The sequence below is a fragment of the Capsicum annuum genome, chromosome 1, assembly GCF_002878395.1.
Source record: "Capsicum annuum cultivar UCD-10X-F1 chromosome 1, UCD10Xv1.1, whole genome shotgun sequence".
Classification (NCBI taxonomy): domain Eukaryota; kingdom Viridiplantae; phylum Streptophyta; class Magnoliopsida; order Solanales; family Solanaceae; genus Capsicum; species Capsicum annuum.
The window spans coordinates 16,351,064-16,363,118 of NC_061111.1; the positions used below are offsets into that span (position 1 = coordinate 16,351,064).

Here is a 12,055-nt window from a genome sequence, read left to right on the forward strand (position 1 = left end):
TGAACGAACATTTATTATTTCACACCTCGTTTGGTTGTCGGTCTACGTGGAAATACAAAGTATTGGCCAATTAGTATATTCAATTTCTTGTGTTGCCAATTTCTTATTCACATTTCATCTTTACAATTTATCCTTCTTTTATGGTTCAAAATTTTGACTTTCATGATGGAAAATTAAACGACAAACATATCAAAAAGGAACATTTGACTTACATGTATGTAAGTTTTAAACGCTATGCATAGAAAATAAAGTTCGTTAAAAATAAATAAAAATAGAGAATAAAATTTTATAAGTTGCATTTCAAGTTTATTATCTTCTTCCACCGCAAATTCAGTCCCGATCCCCATCCATTCCACCCCTCAGTGTCTTGTTAGATTACATACAAATACTTGAGACAATTAACTTTTTTTGCTTACTTACCAAACGACAAAAAATAAATTAAAAAATCACTTTATTTTTCAAAAAACATTTTGCTTCATGCCAAACACGCCCTAAGTTTTATGTATTTTATCCACAACCTCAAAAAGGTTATTATAATGTAGGTTCTTCTTCATTTTTTTTTCCATTTTCTTTCATTTAAATCAAGTGGGAAGTATCTGGCAGCACAATTGTGAAGAAAAAGGAAATCAAAGGTGAAAATTTTCCTAATGTTAGAAGAAAATTGGACAAAACAAGATTATGTTAGTTCAATTTAAGTTGAAAATATGTGTATACATGGTTCAATAAGGTCAACTACCTAATCAATTATCCAATTTATATAATTTAGGTTTGTTTCAAATCTCAATTAAAGGAAATTGAACTTTTCTTCATCTAACTTTTCAACTTCTCCTTTTTCTCCACTCTCTCTCTTCCATTAGAGTGGGAGGACAAGAAATGGGATTAGTTGTTATATGGTTTATTTGTTTTGGTTTAAAAAAAAGTGGATTCAATTTAGTGGTGTTATCAAAGGAAATATACTAGTACTATATTTTAAGGTTTGGTTCCTAAGTATGGGTTATTATAAAAATATTTTATTATCTAGTCTAACATTACAAAGATGGAAAATCCTAATTTATATATAGGTGAAATACGTCAAATCACTACTAAAAAAATATTCGGTGGCTATTATATTCCTACAGATATTTTGATTTAATCAGTTAAAAAAGAAAAAATAGTAGTTTTTCACATGAAAAATTAGGAAGTTTCTCAGTATTTTAGTGATAATATGATTTCCATCACGTGTTTTTTCAATGAGCTCGTATGACGGAAATTAGTGGGAAAATCATGCTTTATATATAACACAAATTCCTAATTAATTCACAGTGTGATCAAAACCTCTATTTCTAATTGTGAAATATTCGTGTCTTGTGTTTAGCTTTTAAATAAAATGATATACATGCTTAAATAGTCCGTCTAATAACTTAAAAAATAAATGAAACTAAAAAGAAATGAAAGCGAAAGATTTAAAAAGAAGAAGAAGATCTTTCTTTGTCCTTTCAACTTCATAATTGCATGAAGAAAGAAACTTGAAATCCATATGGATTTTGAATTTGTCCATGAAATGAAAGAAAGAGAAGTTTAAAAGAATGACCAGTCCAGTGCATTAAAACTCTCACTATGTACGAAATCGAAAAATGATCGAATTACAAGGGTCTATTGTACATAACCTTATCTTGTATTTCTGCAAGAGACTATATCCACGGTTTGAACTCATAACCTCCAGTTCACATGGTAATAATTTTACCGATCACTCGAACGTTTCCTTCGAGCTTAAAAGAATAAAAAAAGAAAAAAAAGAAAGAGAAGTTAAGACTTTCCTCTTTGCTTTTCAACTTCATCATTGCATGAAGAAAGAAACTCGAAATCCATATGGATTTTGAATGTGTCCGTAAAATTAAAGAAAGAGAAGTTTAAAAGAACGGTCGGTCCGGTGTATTAAAACTTTTATTATACACGGGATCACAGAAGGATCAGATTACAAATGTCTATTATACATAATCTTATCTTGTATTTCTGCAAGAGACTGTTTCTACGACTTGAACTCATAACCTCCAGTTCACGTGACAATAACTTTACCAACTACTCTAAGATTTTCTTTTTAAGTTTAAAAAAACAAAAAAAAAAAATATAAAAAGAAAGAGGAGTGAAGACATTCCTCTTAACTTTTCAACTTCATAATTGCATGAAGAAAGAATCTTGAAATCAATATGGATTTTGAATTTGTCCATGCATGAAGTTTCTTATGTCACTATCACTTATGAAAAACACAAGTACTTTCCATATTTCCTTAGTTTTGCTATAGTTTGAGTCTTCTATATATCATATTATGTACGTTTGATGTATATATGTCTTACCCAATTTTGAAAACTTATTGAAACACGCAAACTCTAGTTCTTTTCTCAATCTTACTAACCTTCTTTGATTATTGACAAAATTTTCTCAATATTGTTTTATTGGTGAGAATTGAAGAAGACATATTCTTTGCCTTCCATTTGTTTCATCTTTCTTTCACAATCGTGTTATTGTACTAGTATTTTAATGTACACACTAATTAAGGAAACTTACAAGTTTCTTCGTGGGAAGTGGATCCTTTATAACCATAAATTAAATTATAAAATGAATAGAAGAAAATGGTCTTTTTAGATTTATTATGTATGAAAATAAAAATATTTTATATGTAAAAATGAAGATTTCTTAGGTATAAAGTTGGCGATCTCTTGAAAAGGATATAAAACTAAAAAGAAAAAAAAAAAGATAAGTGACCTACAGAATTAATTATCTCCAATTAAAGCGCTAACGGGCTAATTAACATTCTTAATTGATAGACCCGACCCAATAATAATCTTTCAATAGGTATTTATTCGAAAAAATAACCTAAGCACGCACCTTAACTTATTATATTTACATAAATTCGTACCTTTAGAAAGTAATTATAAAATTTTCAACGATTATGTATCTACGTTGGGTGTATCGGGAGTTAATTATGTATCTCGATAGATCCAAAATCGAAAAAAATGTATCAAGAGCTAATTATGTATCTTTACAAAGAAAAAAATGTATCTTCGTTGGATGTATTATATATCTGACAGACCAAAAATCGAAAAAAATATATCGGTAGCTAATTATGTATCTTTATAAATTAAAAAATGTATCTTCATTTGACTCATCGAAAGTTAATTATGTATCTCAACGAATCCAAAATCAGGATTTTCAATAATTATACAAAATATCGTAATTTTCTGAAACTAAGCTACAAACTTTCAGGATTTATATTGTTTGCCCAATTTATCAAAACTGACCATCCAAAATCTGAACATGTAAAGTAGCTTGTTCCCTATTATGTATGAAAACTTGTACACTATATATTTGAAATAGATTTACCTACTGATGGAAGAGGAAAAAGATAAGTATTTAAGGAATGATGATTTTTTTTGACATTATATGTTTGTCTTGTATATTGACTCATAAAAAATCAAACTACAAAACTCACAATATTGCTTTTATCAAAACTTTGACTTGGAATATATTTGTTATTCATGTTGACACTTGACACAAGAAATATCAATGAAAGGAGGAAACATTGGTTCCATCACTTTCTTTCTTTAGTATTTGAAAATGAAATTACCATAGTTTACCAATGCCCTCCTCCATATGCTAAAAAGAACATAAATTTTTTCTTGCAGGCCAAATTGCTTGTCTTTTGTTGTCTGTATTTTGTTCCCTTTTGCTTTGCAGTAAGATATGGTCCAACATGATGTATAGGGTCGATGTCAGTAGCAGAGCTAAAAATTTTAATAAGAGGATTGAAAAAATTTACTAAAATATTACGCTCGGTATTCAAGCACCCGACCTAGAACAATTTTTGAACAATCTCTGCAAGTACGCTAAAATTTCTCTTATATTAACAGCATACCCAGTAAAATCTCATAAGTGGGGTCTGGAGAGGGTACAACGTACATAGATCATACCAAGGTTGTTATTTAAAAAATCGCTCTTATATCAGTATGTAAATCTCAATCTCTCTCTCTCTTAAAAAGCTGTATTTATGCAGTATAATTTTTTATGAGAATTCATTTGTCGCACTGCCACACCACATGCAAATGCACCAATCATACCTACACTATGCGGAGCAAGATTTCAACTAAAGGAGTTCGATATTTGAAGTAAACCTTGCCGAAGGGTGTTCAACACCTACTATAGATACATAAAAATAATTTTAATTATGTATAAATGATGTATATTTTTGTCAAAGGGATTCAGATGAACCCCTATCAAAAGGCTGACTCCGCCCCTGAATATGTTCTACTTAAACTATATAACAATAATGTAACTAAATTTCTAGTTCAATTTATGCTTTATTGACATATGAATTTCCTTTTACAAAAATTAAAGTTCATATAGTTTTCTAGGAATCAAAAAAATATTGGTGTTAATTCCTCGTTTTCCAATTATCAGTGGGTGATGATATCTTCATATTTAACTTTTTAATTGGATTGGGCTTTTTTCCCATAGTTAACTGGATTTCCTGCAAATTGCGGCCCAGCAGGTAGTGTTTTGTTGGGAGATTTATAAGGCAAAACTAACTAAATTGCTAATATTTAGGAAAAAATGAGGTGCGATAGCTAAATTTTGTCTAATTATAAAACATAACTACAATTTAGTAGATAATAATACAAATTAGATATTGTATATACAAATACAAATTCGCTATAGAGATTTTCGCTCTGTATACAGTCCAAAAATTGCTTTGTATACATTTACAAAGGTACATGAGCAGAAATTAGAGCCCCCCCTCCATATTTCGACCAATATATTTTCTCCTAAGTTTCTCTAGTTCCTCTTCAGCTAAGATATTTTTACTAGTTCTTTATCGATGTGTTGTAGTGACAATTTTTCGTAATATTTTGGGTTCTTCATTGATTTTGTTGTTGGATTGGAAAAATCATTCATTTTTCATGCCCTCCATCGGTTGCATTGGGTTTATCCCCCTTTTTTTTTTTTTGTTTTGAAAAAGAAAAATAGTTTACAACGGGTAAGAATGGTTTGAAAACTCTATGATTAAAGTTTTAAGGTCAAGAATTTGATAATTGAAATTCGAATGTGTAGCTAAATCGAAGCAACTTTGAATTTTGGAAGCTAATAAGATATTTGAGCTTATTGTACGAAGATTTGGCGTGGCTTGGGATGAATTTTGGTGGTTATACTGGTTTTATATCAGTGTATATCTTACATATTCATGTATCTCATATATATCATTGCATATCCATGAAAATTTATGCGTAGTATACACTAATATATATGATATACCATGTCATAGGTGCTCTTGGTAATAACTCTAATACATGGATTTACATTGATATACATAACTGATATACATACATATTACTGCCACAAAATCATTTAAATTCATGAGATTGAAGATCTCTGGGATGTTTACAATTTTATTGGGCAATCGAATATGAAATTTGGGAGGGTACAGGGATGAAATTAGTAGTTGAATACTCATTGATTTATACAATTAGGGTTGTGATCTATTTTAGGCAAACAACATAAATCTCGACAGTTTAGAGGTTAATTACAGAAAATTATGATATTTTGCATAATTACTGAAATCCCAATTTTGGGCTTGTCGAGATACATAATTAGCTCTTGATATTTTTTTTTTTCGATTTGGGGTCCGTCGAGATACATAATACATCCAGCGAAGATATATTTTTTCCTTGTAAAAGATACACAATTATCTCTCGATATATTTTTTGTTTTTAATTTTGAATCTGCCTAAATACATAATTAGCTCCCCGATACATCCACAAACGTACATAATTAGCTGAGATTTTTGTAATTACTTTATAAGAATGAGAATTTATGTAAATATGGTAAGTTATGAACCATCAATTAAGAACCATATAGTACTATAATGTACACATTCAGTGATGATAATAATAATTTGCATAATGTGAGACATAATACATCGTATATTAATTAAAAGTCATTGAAAATTTGCAGGGCATAACACTTTTATTAAATGACAAATAGAAAACATAGATGGGGCACAACCCCAACAATACAAAAGGAAAATAAAAGGAACCAAAGTGCCTTCAATTCAACCACTAATTATTTCTTTTATTTTTTTCTTCAATTCTCATTGACTTGAATACATATCCCATCGTTGAAGTTCAAATAGGGTTGTCTTATAATGTTCCCTTTATTTGTGACATTAAACCTGAAAATTTCAAAATGAAATTGAATATAATTAGAATTTAACACCCACGTCTATCATAAACAACCTATCTTCTTGAATACTAAGATAGAGGTAAGGTGTGTACACTACCCCACTATGCAGGATTATACGCTGGGTATGTTGTTGTCGTAAAACTTAACACTTAAGAATGATTTTTTAAATATATTACTCCATCCGTCTGCTTTTACTTATCTACTATACTAAAAATTGATATCCATTTTTGCTTGTCAGGTCTGAAAAATCAAGAGATAATCTATCACTTAATTCCTAATTTTCCCTTATTATTAACTATAATTAATTATTTTCAGAGTATTAGATTTATTATATTTAAAAGATGATATACATAGTAAACTAAAACTGTTATTTCGTTAATTATTCCTTCTTAAAAGGCGTATTAAATCAAATACTGAACAAGTAAAAATGAACGGAAAGAGTGACCTTTAGATAGGGGTAGTAGGGAGAATGCATACCTAAAACTTGTCATCAAGTAGTGGATAAAAAGGGTTGTTTGCATCTTTGAAAGATCAGCTCCAACACACATTCTATTTCCTCCACCAAATGCCATGAACCTTTTCGATGCACCATGTAGTTCTTCATCCTTTTCAATTCAAAATTTATATTATTTATAAATCATATATTATACATTTCGAAAGTACAAGAATCATGCACGAAGAAAAAAAAAGTACAAATATATACCGTAGTTAATTATATTTACATATAGTTAACTAACCTTCCATCGTGATGGATTAAACTCAAGTGGATTGTCATACATATTTTCATCTAGATGAACTGATGGTGAACATACGACCATTGTCCATCCTTCCGGAATCGTATATCCTGCAATCAAAATCAGACAAATAAATTGAAATGAAGCGGGTAGAAGGATTTTATTATAATTCAATCAATGGCATGCAAGTTATGTGCCAACAAGAACAATCATATAAAATAGAAACCATTACTAATTTATTTGCATATTTCTCAACTCTGAAACACACTAAGCATAAATTTGAAGTGATCCTACAACTTAATATATTACTTTACTATAATATTGGTTGATTCCCACCTTCCTATGTTCGATTTTCATAATATTTTCTAATTTGGGCAATATCAGAACCCTATATTTTATTCTTTTTGTGAAGGGGACCCTATGGTTTTATAGATGGCAGATCGCAACAAATAAACAACTGCCACTTGAATATAAATGCAAATCCTTGAATTAACTTTAGTTTATCAATGGACAAATCAGAAAACCTAATAAATATACTTCCTCCTCCTCCGTTTACTTTTACTTGTCACATTTCATTTTACGAGAGTTAATTTGATTAATTTTTAAAGCTAAATTGAATCATATTAATTCAATATTTAAAATTTAGATATTCAAACACTATACAAAATATACTACAAGTTGCAAGTATTCTCATATTAATAAGATGAATAAAGTACACCCTAAAATATTGATCAAAGTCCATACAATTTAACTTTCGAGAAACAAAACGTGGAGGCAGTGATACCTTTGATTTCCACATCCTTTAGTACTTTTCTGAAAATTCCTGGAGCAATATTGGCAAGTCTTACTGTTTCATTTACAACCTGTCAATTATTTTGAGTTTAGAAACAATATTAATAACATAAGTTCAAGCTTAATATATTGAATTATATGTGTAAATTGGATTAGGAAAACCTTACCCTATGTGTGTAGGTCATGGACTTGTATTCAACCCATGAAATTGGAGCATCCTTATCTTCTCGAAATTTAATAATGTTCTCATGTTCTTCCTACAAAGTGTTATGAATTATGATAGCAAATAAGTTAAAATAATCCAAAAAAGAAATTAATTTTACATATGGTCACTCAACTTTATTTCTATTAATTACTACACTAACATCACAAAATTATTCTTTTGTAGAAAAAGATCCACTACCAGAAACAAAAGTTTTTCCCATTGCAAATCAATAGAAAATTTGTATTCTAAAACACGATATTTCCACCCATTTTCCACCTAACCACAAGCTCACTGGAAAAACATATGATGGAAAATAAATTTTCATTCAAATACTAAAAAGCTTCCTAATTTTCCGTATAAAAAGAAACATGCATCGATTCAATTAAAATATCTTTGAAAATAGTCGATAAGCATTTTTTTAGTAGAAAGTAGTGCTAATTTTTTAGTAGGGATCCTTCATGCATGTATACTGAAATATCACGGAAAGTCGCTAAACTATTTTTCGTAACAAACCTTGAGTTGTTTTAAGACATCAGGATGTTCAGTGAGGTATTTAAAGAGTAATGTCATGGTTGAAGAAGTTGTTTCATGGGCAGCAAATATAACAAAGAAGATTAAATCCACAGCTGTATCTTCAGTTATAAATGTATCTTCTTTGTCTATTTCTTGAAGTAGGTGATCAATGAAATCTTGCTCATTTTCCTTCTCCTTTGATGACCTCCTTTTCTCAAAAACGTCCTTGATCATCTTTACTGCACTTTTACGTCCCTACATAGAAAAAAATGAATCAATTAGTTTCACTATTTTATGTAGATATATAAGTGATCGAAACAAAAGTAAATAGTAATACTGAATTATGAAACAACGATTTACTTTTATTTTTCATATTTGGAAATTGGACTTGATCTGCCCACTAAGAAAACATTGATTGACGTTGTTATCTTACCACACTATCCTTATTAATTAATTTTTAACAACATTAGTTTGAAAAATGATTTAGAAATAACTAATTAATGATAAGGGTAAAATGAAAATAATACTAATAATTTGTCTTTTCTTGATATGTTAAAAGTATCGAGTAAATGTGAAAATCTATTTTTTGAAATAGTGGATATGTAAAAGTGAACGGAGGGAGTAATAATTATTTACTCTCTCTTATTATTCCCTCTATTCCAAATATTTGTCACAATTTCCTTTTTGAGAGTGAAACTATATAAATTTTGATCAACATTTTAAGATGTATTTTTTTAATCATATTGATATAGAGAAAAATTGTGATTTATAGTACATTCCCGTGTAGTGTTCGAATATTTAAATTTTATTTTTAAAATATCAAATTAATCTAATTAATTTAGATTTGAAAATTATTAAAATTAACTATCGACAAGAGAAACGTGACTATTTTGGAACACAGGGAATAGTAAATATATAGGAAGAAATAGTACCTGTAAACCAGAATGGAAAGCTGTTCCTGGCAAATTGATAGGAAATGAGAGAAAACCTTTGACAAAGGCTTTGTAATGTCCTCTTAGTGTTAAAGCCTCTTGTTCATTCATACCAAGGATCTTTCCAGCTATAAATATGAATAGCATCTATATAATAACAAAATATTAATTAAAACAAACTATAGTTAGTGACGTGCAAGAAAAGTAAAGTCAAATCTCCCAATAACAGCATATATACGATCTATAACGATCATGTTACTATGTTTTTGTTATATGTTTTCTATAATAACATTTTGCAATAACCATTAAAAAACAACGTTGTTATTTAGAAGTTTGACAATACTTTTTTTTTTTTTTTGTGTTTATAAAAAAGGTTGATTAATATTCCATGAGGTAAGAGACATACTCTATAATATTTCACTATAACAAATATGTTTTTTATGAAATCGATCTTTCGTCTTAACAACATTATTTCGTGATAACAACAAAAAGATATTCAAACAAATAGAGAGAAGTCTGGCATGTATTAAAACTTAAAAAGATATGAAATGGTTCATGCATGAGTTAAGAGATGCTCACAATTTCAGATGCATCTTTGACTTCAACTTCACCTTGAGTAGTCCACCTATGTAAGTGTTCACGAGTTATGATATCAACTTCAGACACTAACTTTGTCTTTAGTTTATCTGGTCCTGTAAGAGATAGCACTAAATTCCTAAGGTATTTGTGGGCAGATCCACCATTACCCATCAACCCTTTTTTACCAGAGAGTTCAACAGCACTCTTTGTGTAAGAGCATTGAAAATACTTGTCTTCTTGTTGGAACACATAGTAATTGATCTCTGGATCTGTTGATATCACAATAGGCTGCCCCACTAAACTCGTTTTAAATAACGTTCCATACCTGAAAATTCAAAAAAAAAAAAAGTAGCATCATGTTAATTATCATAACAAAGCAAGAAAATATTAAAAAAGGTAGCTCGGTGCACTAAGCTTTCACTATGTGCGTACGGAGAAGGGTCGGACCACAAGGGTCTATTGTATGCATTCAATCTTACCCATTAAGATAAGGGAGTTTGAAATGTGAAAAAGTAAACTCACGAACTAATCGAAGGGGTTCAACATTTACTATTTATACCTAAAAGATTAATTTTAACTATGTATATTATAGTGTAGTTTCCCGCGGAACAGGATTTAGATGAATCTCCGGGTGTTACTTAGCTCTTCCCCTGGCCTTACCTTGCATTTCTGCAAGAGGCTGTTCCCACGGCTCAAATCCACTACCTCTTTGTCACATGGTATCAACTTTATTAGTTACACCATGCTTCCTATTCTAAAACAAGAAAAATATATATACACGAAAGATATGATGATATTAATGAAAAGTGTATATACTTTGCTGTTCTTTGAGCAATGAAGGGAGGAATTCCATCATAGGGACTTTTAGAGAAATATTGAAGGGTTTCTCCAATAAGGGGAAGACCCATAGAGCCAGGTGGCAATACACCTTTGCATTTGGGATTTCTCCATCTATACACCCAATGAGTGATTACTACTACCAATAATCCTACTATGCCTGCAGCAATTATGTTCCACATTTTTCTTCTTCTTATAGTTGAGGCTTTTGTTTTGAGACTTCAATTTAATGAGTGTCGAACTTAATAGTGCAAAGGCCAAATTTATAGAGAGGTGTTGCTGATTTTTTAATAATTCTTTCACCTCCCCACGTTCCAAGATGATATATAAAAACTTTTTTTCCAAATAATTGATTGGTTGGTGGTATAGGTATTTGTTACTCGAGCAAGCCTGTTAGGACTGAGCATATTTTGATTTAAATAAAAAAAATAAAAAAATTGAATCGAAATTTAATTTTGGTTTGATTTTTTAGTTTCGATTTCAAATTTTAGAAATTCAGTTAAACGGTTTGGTTTTCGGATTTTCAAAAAAAAATAAAAATCGGATAAATCGAAAAACCGAAATATAAATAATATGTTATAATTTATATATATATATATATATATAATATGTAAATATACTAAAAATATAATATAATCTGATATAACATATAAATATATAAATTATAATCATTTATTAACCCAAAATCCTAATATACTGCTTTGCTTTAGATTCTAACATTAACGTGAAAGCTGCAACGACGCTCAACCATCTTCAATTCGTCAGTTCATTTGAAATTTCAACATTGTCATCGGCAGTCGTTTGCTCAGTTCATCACTGCCATCGGCAGTCGCTGCCGAGTGCGGCCACTGTCGTCATGTCAACGGCGATGACTCAGCGAGGTCGATATTTATGTTTATTTCATGCGTGTTGAATTAATTATATTTGGGAATGAAAAATAGGTTTGAAAAAAAGATTATTTTTCTAGAGAAATCACCAATTTTAAATTCTCACTACTTTAATCTTTAAAATTAAAATAAAAATTCGAAATAACTGAACCAAATTTGTAAAAATCGAACCAAACCGAAATAATTTTGGTTTGGTTATGACTGTTATTTTTGTCAATCCGAAAATAAAAAAACTGAACCGATATTCAACAATCAAACTGAACAAACCGAATGCCCAACCCCTAGCAAGCCTCACTCAGCGACAAGGATTTTAATTTTTCTTTCCAAAGAACCACATGCTTTAAACGTTGTAACAAACACATA

General features: G+C 29.7%; 1 protein-coding gene across 1 annotated transcript; it reads right to left on the minus strand.

Annotated features, from left to right (window-relative positions):
- Window positions 1-5,955: 5,955 nt before the first annotated feature.
- On the minus strand, window positions 5,956-11,043 carry LOC107875053 (cytochrome P450 87A3). Its single transcript, XM_016721701.2, has 9 exons — window positions 10,785-11,043; window positions 9,969-10,293; window positions 9,390-9,536; window positions 8,458-8,712; window positions 7,907-7,996; window positions 7,732-7,810; window positions 6,951-7,057; window positions 6,691-6,818; window positions 5,956-6,202 (listed from the first exon to the last, which is right to left on the minus strand). Exons 1-9 carry the CDS (start codon window positions 10,985-10,987, stop codon window positions 6,115-6,117), a joined length of 1,422 nt encoding a protein of 473 aa, XP_016577187.1. The 5' UTR covers window positions 10,988-11,043; the 3' UTR covers window positions 5,956-6,114.
- Window positions 11,044-12,055: the final 1,012 nt, after the last annotated feature.

Coding starts and splice junctions, on each gene's coding strand:
- LOC107875053 (XM_016721701.2), bottom strand. CDS start 10,987: ATGTGGAACATAATTGCTGCAGGCATAGTAGGATTATTGGTAGTAGTA. Junction 8,713..9,389: donor CTTTCCATTCTGGTTTACAG/GTACTATTTCTT, acceptor TTTTCTATGTAG/GGACGTAAAAGTGCAGTAAA. Junction 6,819..6,950: donor TTAATCCATCACGATGGAAG/GTTAGTTAACTA, acceptor TGAATTGAAAAG/GATGAAGAACTACATGGTGC.